Genomic DNA, 12,005 nt, shown 5'->3' on the forward strand with positions numbered 1-12,005 from the left:
CGAGAGGCCCCTGTCCGGCTGGGGAGGAGAGAAGGGGGAGGGAACTAGAGGAGGAGGAGGAGGTTAACCGAGGCAGCTACAGCGGCGGCGGCGCAGGGGTTGGTACGCGCTGGGCGGCGAGAGCCTCATGGCGGAGGAAGAGAGCGACCAAGAGGCCGAACGCCTCGGAGAAGAGCTCGTGGCCATTGTGGAGTCCCCGCCAGGCCCACCCGGGCTTAGAGCTGCGGGCGACGGCAGAGGCGGCGCTGGCGGCGGCAGCTGCGGTGGTGGCGGCGTCGGGATCAGCAGTCGGGATTACTGCCGACGCTTCTGTCAGGTGAGGCGCCCGTCGGCCGCCCGCCCGGACTTGTCAGCCGGTCCTGGGCCTCCTTGCCTCTCCTGCTCTTCCCGTCTCCGAATCTGGGCTGTGTCCGGCGCTCGCGCCACCGGCGCAGCGAGGAGCGTTGAGGATGAAGCTCCCTCCTCCACCTATCCGGCTTGGGGTGGGGGGCGGGGAGCGGGTTCGGGATGACCCGCGCAGGTTGAGGGTTGCGGAGAAAGTGAGAGTTTGTCCCGGGTGGAGGGGTTGAACCGGAGGGTCAGCTGGCAGGAAAGCTCTGTACTGACATACCTCCCCTGCCCCAGACAGACCCCTTTCTGCCCGAGGGTCCCGCCTTTCTTGTGTTTCCTATCCTGTTTCTTGTCACCTCATTTGGAGTCTCTGGAAACATATCTTGCCTTCCCTTCTCCGCCTCTTGCACCCCGTCTTCTCCCCTTTTTCGGATATGGGAGGCGTGCCATCTCTCTACCGCCCCCTCTCCTGTCATCGCCACCCCTCCCCCTCTGCTAGGGTCTCCTGTCATCCCCTCAGAAGATCCCGCTGGGCCAGTTCTCCAGTTGGCTTAGGCGCTGACCCACAATGATTTAGTTACTTTTTTGGGAGGTGGGGTTAAGGCCATGGGATTGTCATCTTTCCTTTTCTTACTCCTTTCCCCGATACACACAAGCTCTTTTCTGATAAACTGCTAATAGAGAAAGTAGCTTTCCTGAAACTATTGCTCTGGTTACATCACCACCACCCCCTCTTCCTTTAAATTATAGTGTATTTTATTTAGCCTGTGGAAAAACAACAACAACAAAACAGTGTCTGAACAGTGACAGTAAATTACTTACTTGGTCGACAGCCACAACGATTTGATGTATTTAGAACGTTTAAGCATAATGAAATATTAAAGTACCATATTTGTGCAGGGGTAGAATTTATGTAATCTATACATTTACATCTGCATATATTTATAGTTTAACATTTTGTTCTCTTTCATAGCACTAATATTTTGCAAACTCTTGGGAAAAAATTTAATTGCTTCTTTTCCAACTCATTCCTTTGTTTATTATCTTGGATGTATAGGATTCAAATCTTGGTTCCACTACTTCTAGCTGTGTTTCTTAAACAGATTGCTTAACCTCTTTGTGCGTTAGTTTCTTTACCTTCAAATCCGGATAGTAATTAAACGAGTGAATATGTAAAGGATCTAAACCCTTTGGATCCTTTACATCTTAAAGTTAGCCATTACTTTCATTCTGGTAGCAAGTAAGAAATAAAGCTAAGGAGAAATGAGCATCATGTTTGCTGACATTTGATTTTATGTCTCTCCAAGCATTGAGACATTGCTTGGAAAACAGGGTGGGGTTGACATCTTCAGGAAGATTTCATCCCCCTCTTCTCCAAAATAGATAAGTTTGTTTGGTGGTGGAAATTGTCTTATTATACAGGATATGTGAGTTTTCTTTGGCATTGCTCTCTATTTAGTAACTTTCTTAAACAAATTTTTTTTTTTGTATTGGCATTCAGAATTTAGAGGTTGTGTCATTACAGAGCTTATCTTCTATGTTTTATATGTAGAAACCATGTTTTCAGTAGATTATTTACCTGTAGGAGTTTTAAACCGCTGTAAAATTATGTTACAATTGATCTTTTTAATAGAGTCACAGGCAGAAAGTCTATCTTTATCTATATTTTGCTTTTTATATCATTAATGAGTATCTTGGCTTTGGTTACATTTAGGTTTGTAAATTTATTTGCTGTAGAACGCAAAATTTAGTTTGAGGGCCAGAACATTTTTGGAGAACTTTTAATTACTTTCCATTTCATGAAACCAACTTTGAGAACAAATGAATAAATTTAGCTTGTGAAATACAGTGTCCGAATAGTGACAGTAAATTATTTTCAGAACAAAAGAAGTTGACTATTTTATAAAACTCTGCTACATCCTAAAATATCCAAGGAAGTAAAAGTAAACAGGAAGAGCTTAGTAAAACTTTATATTACTAAATTATGAGTGTTATACTGACATAACTTTCATGTTACCAACTTTTACCTGAAATCTCATAACATATTTTATAATACTCTACATTACCAAAAGATCTCTTATTAGGGTTCCTATCCTGGTTCCACCTTGCAGGTGAGCTTTGTGAAGTGTTTTTTTGTGTTAAAACTTTAATAGAATAAAAGATTACCTGAATTAAGCATTTTATGACTGATTAATAGAATTCTAGTATAATAATTATGCTTTATTTACCAGTAAAGGAATACAATCTAATTCCTAAAGATTGTTTCTTTTTAAATATTTGTTTTCCTAATATTCGCTAAGGGTAACTTGCCTTCATTAGTAAATTACTAGTTGTGAGTAATCCATAAAATGGATAACACATACTTGAGTTGGTGACAGTTAACTCAATATATGAATTATACACACAGCCTTGTAAAATTGAGAAGAAAGGCTCTAATTTTTCTTTCTCCTATTAGAAATATGAATCAAAATTTCTTGGCAGTTAGTGTGTGGGTGAAGGGAGAGGAAGGAACACTTCTTTTCAAGAATGGTTCTGTGTCTTTTACCACAGGGAAGAGTAAAACAGAAGACTGTAGATAATGTAAGTGAAAAATCATGCATGCACTCAATGCATTTGATGATAAACTTTCTATTTGAGAAACAATACTAGTAATTATAAATCTCAAACTAAGGGGATAATCCCTTAGCCTATAACTGATTTTTGAGATGATGGATTTAGGAGACTGAAAATGTTCATTTCCAGTTGCACTGAATAATGTTTGACTGCCCCATCATATCCTCCCTTGGCTTTTATTAGTACACTTCAACAAATGCTTAAATAGAATTGGCCCTTAGCTTATATTTAATTTGAGGATGAAAGGAAGAGAAATGTAATTTTTATTGAGGGCCTACTAACTCTTAAGGCCTTCAGATAGGTCTTGTTATGCAAGTTACATTGTTGAAATTAAGGCCTGAGCAACTTAATTTGTTAGGTGAACAAGCTGGGATTTTTGGACCCAGCCTTCGATTTCTTCTGAACTATAGATTGAAATTACAAATGAATCCTCAAATACTTATAAAGTGACTTTTATTTTTTTTTTTGGTCAAGTTGTACAAGAGAGAAGAAAGATTTGCTGAAGAACTCAGGGAATAATGGATGGAAAATTTTAAAAGTATTCTTTCATTATGCCCCTGTATAAAAAATATTCCAAGTTAACAGTTAATTATCTCTGATTTCTTAGGGGCTGTGAACATTTCCCCAATACCTGAAGGTTGTGGTAATTCAACTTAATTTTGTTGCTAGATACATTGAAATTTTTTATCACAAATTATAAATTAAGTTAAAGATACCCTTCTTAGTTCAGTGCCAGAATAGATATAGTGAATGATATATAAGCATTTCTGAAAGCACTTCAATATGTTGATTAAAATAGACTTTAAAATCATTTCTTATTATAGTGGGGTTAAATAGCCATCCCATGAGGATGTCATAAGTATAAAATGAGAGAATGAACATGAGGTTCTCAGTACTATACCTAGCACATAGATAGGCTTAAATAGATAGAGGCTATTAATATTTCTCACATGTGAAATCCTCTGAAGGTTTAAGAGGAACATTAGAGATAATCTAATCTGTAGGTCACTTAAAGTTTGTATCCTGCAGTAAACTTGAGAGAGAATTTAGAAATGTTACAATTCTAAATCGTTAATTAGAAAAGCCAAATGTTCCTAATGAAGCACTGATATGCAAAAATGACTATATTGTTTTTCAGATTTTATTTCTTGTAGCAGATATTGGGCAACGTCTGGACATATTTTTGATTGTCTTACTTGGGGGCTTGCTACTGGCATCTAGTGCGCAGAGGCCAGAGATTTTGAGCATCCTGCAATGTACCGGGCAGCCCTAACAGCAAATTATCTGATTCATAGTGGTCAATAGAATTATCAATAGAACTATCTGGTGCCAAAGTTGAGAAACCCTGCTATAACCTTAATTTGGAACTCTTAGTGGATACTCTCTTGAGAGAAAGTATTTAATCATCTCATCAAATAATTTTAAGCAGCTAGTGTGCATCCTGGGTAGCAAGAAGGGCTTCCCAGGTAGCTCAGCTGGTAAAGAATCTGCCTGCAATGCAGGAAACCCCAGTTTGATTCCTGGGTTGGAGAGTTCCCTTGGAGAAGGGATAGGCTACCCATTCCAGTATTCTTGGGCTTACTTGGTGGCTCAGATGGTAAAGAATCTGCTTGCAATGCGGGAGGCCTGGGTTTGATCCCTGGGTTGGGAAGATCCCTTGGAAGAGGCCATGGCAACCCACTCCAATATTCTTGCCTGGAGAGTCCCCATGGACAGAGGAGCCTGGCGGGCTACAGTCCCTTGGGTCGCAAAGAGTCTGACACCACTGAGCAACTGAGCACAGCACAGTATGTAGCAAGCACTTTAAACAGATGAACAATCTAACAGAAAAAGAGTTCACTTCATAGTTTTACAAAATACATACTCATGCCTCTTTAAATTAAAATTTAATTGTTTTAGGAAAATACAACCCTTATCTCTTAGTCTTGGTATAAAGTTCATATAATATAGTTTTCTTGAGCAGTTACTTAGAGTATAATACATTTTTACTATTCCTGGAATTATTTTTTGATTTAGTTTTATGTTTTTGTATGTGCTTTGTTCATTAATAAGTCATATAAGACTTAAAATTGAGGAATTGCATTTTGCTGCTAGAAGTTCAGTTCAGTTCAGTCGCTCAGTCGTGTCCAACTCTTTGCGACCCCATGAACCGCAGCATGCCAGGCCTCCCTGTCCATCACCAACTCCTGGAGTTTACCCAAACTCATGTCTATTGAGTCAGTGATGCCATCCAGCCATCTCATCCTCTGTCGTCCCCTTCTCCTCCTGCCCCCAATCCCTCCCAGCATCAGGGTCTTTTCTCATGAAGTGTTCAAAGTATTGGAGTTTCAGCTTCAACATCAGTCCTTCCAATGAACACCCAGGACTGATCTCCTTTAGGATGGATTGGTTGGATCTCCTTGCAGTCCAAGGGACTCTCAAGAATCTTCTCCAACACCATAGTTCAAAAGCATCAATTCTTTGGCGCTCAGCTTTCTTCACAGTCCAACTCTCACATCCATACATGACCACTGGAAAAACCATAGCCTTGACTAGATGGACCTTTGTTGGCAAAGTAATATCTCTGCTTTTTAATATGCTATCTAGGTTGATCATAACTTTCCTTCCAAGGAGTAAGCATCTTTTAATTTCATGGCTGCAGTCACCATCTGCAATGATTTTGGAGCCCCCCAAAATAAAGTCTGACACTGTTTCCACTGTTTACTGACTTAAATAGTTTAAACAAGTACATATTTATTTCTCATATGAAAAGTCTTGAATGGTTACTAGGAATGATATGGTAGCTTTATCATCATTTGTTCTTTCTCATTAGTCATCTTTATCTTCTATCTCAAGTTTGCCTCATGATCCAAAATAGTTGCTGACATTCCAAGCATTAAATCTCAGTTCCATGTATCAGGAATGGGGTTTCTCTGGGGTAAGCCAAAAACATCTTGCTGTAAATTTTACTCAGTAGCTTTGATTTCAATCTTGTTAGCTAGTCCCATCTGAAAAGAATGTTAGGATATATTTTTGTATTTTTCTCCTGGATAAACTCATGCCTGTGATTCCCCTGTGGATCAGCTGGTAAAGAATTTGCCTGCAATGCGGGAGACCTGGGTTTGATCCCTGGCTTAGGAAGATCCCTGGAAAAGGGAAAGGCTACCCGGTCCAGTATTCTGGACTGAAGAATTCCATGGACTAAGTCCATGAGGTCCCAAAGAGTCTGACAGGACTGAGCGACTGTCACTTTCACATGATTCTGTTAATAAGGAAGGAAGAAAATAAGAATGGATATTGTAGAGGCAACCTTTTTTTGTTTGTGTTTTTATTTTTCTTTTTCCTATTTTGCCATTGATTATAATAAAAAAAGCAGTGGTCATACTTTTGTCCCATTCCCTCCCCACATATTCCCCAGAAGTAATCACTTGCAATTCTTTTAGCAAGTATGATGCTTACCTCCATGTTATTTATTATGGTTATTGTAATAAAGAAAAACAAAACAAAGTGAATCCTAGACCTTGTTGGCTGTATTTAGGGAGCTAAATATTTTGCTATTGTTTATGCTTTTTCTTTCCCCCTGGAGAAGGAAATGGTTACCCACTCCAGTATTCTTGCCTAGAGAATCCAATGGACAGAGGAGTTTGGCGGACTATAGTCCATAGGGTTGGACACGACTGAAGCAACTTAGCAGTATGCTTTTTTTGGTTGACTTTCAGGTTGACTTTCAATTCTTTCAATTATGAAAGGTTGACTTTCAGCATTCAGTTCCGTTCAGTCGCTCAGTTGTGTCCGACTCTTTGTGACCCCATAAATCGCAGCACGCCAGGCCTCCCTGTCCATCACCAACTCCTAGAGTCTACCCAAACCCATGTCCATCGAGTCGGTGATGCATTGAATACTACTAATTGTTCATAAGGACATTATTTGTAACAGCAAATTATTAAAAATTAGCTAATAACAAAAGTTAGGAAAATGTTACATTTAATTGAATCGTTTCTCCTAACAGCCATGTGTTGTTGTTTAGGCCCTTGTGATCCCATAGAATATAGCTCTGCCAGGCTCTTCTGTCCATGGGATTTCCTAGGCAAGAATATGGGAGTGGGTTCCAATTTTCTTTTCTAGGGGCTCTTCCTGACCCAAGCAGGGGTCAAACCCATGTGTCCTGCCTTGGCAGGCAGATTCTTTACCACTGAGCCACCTGGGAAGCCCCTAAGAGTCATTATTTAAGGGATATTTATTCATACGGGAAATTGTTAGTGGTATTATAACAACAGAAAAAGAAGACAGGTGATATCACTTTTGTAAATAAAAAGATAAAAAGAGCCCCCCCCCCAAATCAAATTGTAAACAGTGGATAATTTATTAGTGATATTAAATCTTCTATCTTTATAATCAGAGGAAAAATAAAAAGTAAAAACATTTTATTTATTCCTATTTCACAGATTGCTTATTTTCTGTGAATAAATGCAAGAATATTTTGAGCATGATGAAATTTGAACTCCTTTGTTTCTCAAAAATATGTGAAATGCTTTTTTTAAAAAAATGAATTGGTTTTTAATTTTCAGTTAACCATTGACAGCCTAAACTTAAATAACTTCTTTATATACAGTCTTGCATTAAAATATATATTCATTACTACTTTCTAATAATCACCCATAACATTGGGTTAAAGAAATTTATTTCAGGTTTTGTAGATAAAATGGTAGAAAATGCTTTTAAATGAAGTCATTGCTTTAAAACTTTGAGTGATACCATTATTTTACAGTTCTGCCAAACAGATGTTAAGGCACCAATTGTACTGTTATTGTTGGCAATGATCTTTATTTTCTTGCCAAAATTTGATAAACTATACCTTTAGCAATTACATATAAAAGCAAAAAAGAAAACTTTAAAGAAAGATATGGTAAAAGGTTTATATGATGAGGCATTTGAAAAATAAAACACGATCAATAAAATATGGTCAATTAATATGCCATTTAAAATGTATATTGGGACTTCCCTAGCAGTCCAGTGATTAAGACTCCATGCTTCCACTGCAGGGGGCAAGGGGTCAATCCCTGGTCAGGGAACTAAGAGCCCACATGGCTTGCAGCCAGAAGTTGTTGTTATTTTAATAAAGTGTATATTAATATGTAATGAAAAGGATATTAGGCCATTTGAAATCTAATATAACTTATTAAAATACTAACTCTAGTTATATTTTTATAATACCTAGTCTGATTTGGAGAGTATTTTTAAAGTTTGTAATTTCAAAGGAATCTAATACAAGGAAGTCTTCAGCTTCCATGTAATATGTATCACCTTTATTTTTTAGCTTATCTCTGACAGGTTGGTTCATCATTTCAGCAGTATACTCTGTTCAGTAATAGGTTAGCTTTCTGGGATGAGACCCAGTCAGCATCACCTGTTTAGCACTGTGGTGGAAGACTTGGTGGCAACTAAATATGAGAGGAGGTCAATCTGTATAATGTGTGACATAAGATCCTAAAGTTCAGTATATTGACACTCATATACCAACCGCTTAATACCTTCAGTTCCCCAAAACAGTGGTGAATGTGAAAAACAGTTGAAAGGCTTTGTGTTTAAACAGTAGGAAAAAAAGTGATTGATGTTAGGGTTGATGCTTAGTGTTTATAAAATTGGCCCTCCATATCCACGGCTCTACAGCCCCGAGTTCAGCCAACCAGAGATGAAAAAATATTGGGGGGAAAATTCCAGAAAGTTCCAAAAAGCAAAACTTGAATTTGGTGCACACTGGCAACTATTTACATGGCATTTACATTGTATTAGGTATTTAAGTAATCCATAGATGATTTAAAGTATTCAGGAGAATATGTGTAGGTTATATGCAAATACTATACCATTTTAAATGAGTACCTGCAGATTTGGTATCTGTGGGCAGGGTAGAGGTTGTGGGAATGATCCTGGAACCAGTCTCCCAAATCCTAATGAATGATTATATAATGCATTGGTCATATAGTGAAAATCAAACAGGCACTGTCCCTGTTTTAGTGTATAGCTATAACTTTGATAAGGTCTGTGAAGAAAAAGTGTATATAAAATGCAGGCAGGCATTCTTGGGCAAGTTGACTCTGACTGAGATTCTTTGCTTTAGTTTGAACATGTTGAATTTAAGGTGTGATTGGCTTTACATAATCTGGAGCTCAGAAGTGAGGAATGGTCAATCATAGTTGTGTGGATGGTATTTGAAGCCATGCATGTGAATGAGCTCACATAAAGAGATGATACGGAGAAAAAGACTCAGAAGTGAAGACACTCCACAGTTAAATGGCCTGATAGAAATACTGAGACTTGATATGAAGTCTGAGAAAAATTAAAGAGCTTGGAGAAAACCAGGTAACTGGTGAAACAGAAGATAAGAATGAAGGATGAAGTGAATGGTAATTGACATCGAAAACTATTGCGGTCCAACCATTGAATTAACATGGAGATCTTTGGTGACTTAAACAAAGCTCTGTTTTCATTTAATGATGGGAGCAGGAGTCAGACTGGAGTAGTTTGAGGAGTGAGAAGCAAAGACATAAATAGTAATATAGATAATTTATAAAGGAGATGGGAAGATATGGGTGGAAACTGGAGAATTTGTGGGTTGAAGGTGAAGTTTTTTATTTTTCCTAAAATAGTTGAGAATTTGTTGTGCTTAAAATGTGATGAGAATGATTGATTTGAAAGGAAGAAATAATGAAAGAAAAGATAATCTGTAAAATAAGATCCTAAAAAGGGAAAGGATGACAAGATTCAAAGCACAAATGGAAGAGGTGCTTTGTATAGGAGTTTTGGGGTAGGTGGAAGCTTCATCTCTTGAGAGTATATGGGGGTGGTTAGAGATTTAAAGTGAACAGAGGTCTAAAATGGTAGCTTCTTAAAGAGATAGATTTAATTGACCTGCAGAACCATTTGAGTTTGCTGATTTTGAGAACAGAGTGACCGTTAGTTTGTACTTTTGTTCCTCAGGGCTTGTCTGGGTAGGTAAAGGCATGGAGAACTTGATTAGCTGTATTTATTCAGTGTTGAGTGATACACTATAATTGATTAGTTAATTAACTTTGAGAGAGAAGGGGACATCCTCCTTTTCTGGCTACATTTATGGTAAAACAGAGAAGTGAAAAGAGAAAGAAATTAGAGAAGTAGTTGTATCAGTAGATATTAATAGATGGGTACACAATATTGTTCTTTGTACCTTATATATGTGTGTATGTATTTGATACCCTGGTAAAACATGTACACAATTTACTAATACATAGTTCTATAACTGGAGTTTACTAAAATTAACCCATATCTGTTTTAGTTACGTGAAGTTAAAACGTTCTAAATATTACCTAATGACTTGTCAATGATTTGCTATGTGTGTGTTATATTTTTAGTTATTGGAAAGGTTTACTTATTTTATTGAAGTTTATGAATATCTGATATTTTGAGTGTTTTCTGTGTGTCAGATACTGTGATAAGTGTTTTACCTCTTCCGTCTCATTTAATTTACTACCCTATGTGGTATGTGCCATTATTCTCATTTTACAGTTTAGAAAATTTTAGACCAAGAGAGATTAAATGGCCTAAGTCAGATTGGAATCTTGGCCAGTCTGTCACGAGCCTGAGTAGTTAACCATTCCAGTATATATAAATATCTATGAATAAGCATTTAGTATCTATTATAGTATCTGTGCATATATATTGGTATATACTATGCTTAAGCAATTATTGAGTGGAAGTAGTGATTTAAAAATACTCAAGGCAGCAGAAACTGAAGATGTTCATGAATGCGAAAGAGAGAAAAAAAATTAAGCTATCAGAAGTTCTCTCTAATAAGTGATTTTCAAACTTTTAATTTTTTTCCCCACGCACTTAAGTGGGATATGCTTCTCTCTGAAGCAGTGGCTCACTTTAGTGGTCATTTTTAAAATGCAAGAGTTAATGATGATTAAAAACCAGTTACTTCATGTTATTACCAAGTATTTTGAAGGCTGGAGGATTATGGAATATATTTCAGATGTTTTTCTTAATGATTAAAATTTTAAAGTTTGTCTCTCCATATTATTTAGATTAATCTTTAATATCTTGAAATTTTACTAACACAGAGCAGTGGATGTGCATTTTTAGACTTTATTATCCTTTGCCATGTTTTGGAAACTTGCCGAAGATCTCTCAGGTTATAGAACTCATCAGTAAAGTTGTATTCCATGCTCATGAGGGTGTGGTGAAATGGATACCTCATGTTCAAATGATGGGAGCAGAAATCACCACAAGCTTTCTCAACCATAATTCATCAAAATAGATTAGAAACATTAAAAATGATTTGTACTTTTTGACTTAAAACATTAATTTCTGAGAAATATAAATTTGGATATAAAGCAATTCATTGTAATATTAACTAATTAAAGGAATGAGTTTAAAATGAAATTGCAACCAGAACATCTAAAACAGCTGAACATTTTTCAACCTCATCAACTATTCAGCCTTAAAAAATGTTCTCAATGACTATATAATGACCTAGGAAGATAAAATATAATGATGAAAAAATTAGGTGGAAAAATTTCTTTGTAGGAAGACTATACAGTTTGAATATAGGCTGGTCCATTCTCACCAGATGCACTGTATTTTAGAGGGGGTTGGTGCTGTAAATAAAAATCAAATGAGCTACTTCACTAGAGACAGGATTTCTTGAAGATAAACCTTAAGAGCCATTTGTGACTTCAGGAAGTCTGTGAACTCTAAAACTATTTGCAGAATAAGTTGTACTTGGGTTTCCTTGGTGAGCAAGTGTTAAGTTTTTGTTTTTTTATCAGATTCTCCTAAGAATTTTCAAAACTTACTAAACAAATACAGACCACAGTCATCCAAACACACCAACAAGTTATGAGCCTTTGCTGTAAGCCATTGTGACATAAGCAACACTGCCTGCTTTTGCAAAGAAAAATTTACTGGACTTTGCCTGTTCACTTCTGTATTTTCTATGGCTGCTTTCATGATATAACACGGTTAAGTAGTTGAGATGGATAATGTGTGGCTCGTAAACAGCTTTCTGGCCTTCTCAAAAAAAAGTATCTCAGCCCCTGTGCTAC

At 37.2% G+C, this 12,005-nt stretch overlaps 1 protein-coding gene across 2 annotated transcripts in view; it reads left to right on the top strand.

Moving 5' to 3' along the window:
* Window positions 1-71: 71 nt before the first annotated feature.
* ZNF654 (zinc finger protein 654) overlaps window positions 72-12,005 on the top strand; it is a 90,784-nt gene continuing 78,850 nt past the window's right edge. For both annotated transcript variants that reach the window (XM_042230391.2, XM_042230402.2), the window contains exon 1: window positions 72-316. In XM_042230391.2, the coding sequence (XP_042086325.1) occupies window positions 128-316 (189 nt within the window). In that variant the 5' untranslated portion in view covers window positions 72-127. The remainder of the gene's footprint in view (window positions 317-12,005) is intronic.

The sequence above is a fragment of the Ovis aries genome, chromosome 1, assembly GCF_016772045.2.
Source record: "Ovis aries strain OAR_USU_Benz2616 breed Rambouillet chromosome 1, ARS-UI_Ramb_v3.0, whole genome shotgun sequence".
Classification (NCBI taxonomy): Eukaryota; Metazoa; Chordata; class Mammalia; order Artiodactyla; family Bovidae; genus Ovis; species Ovis aries.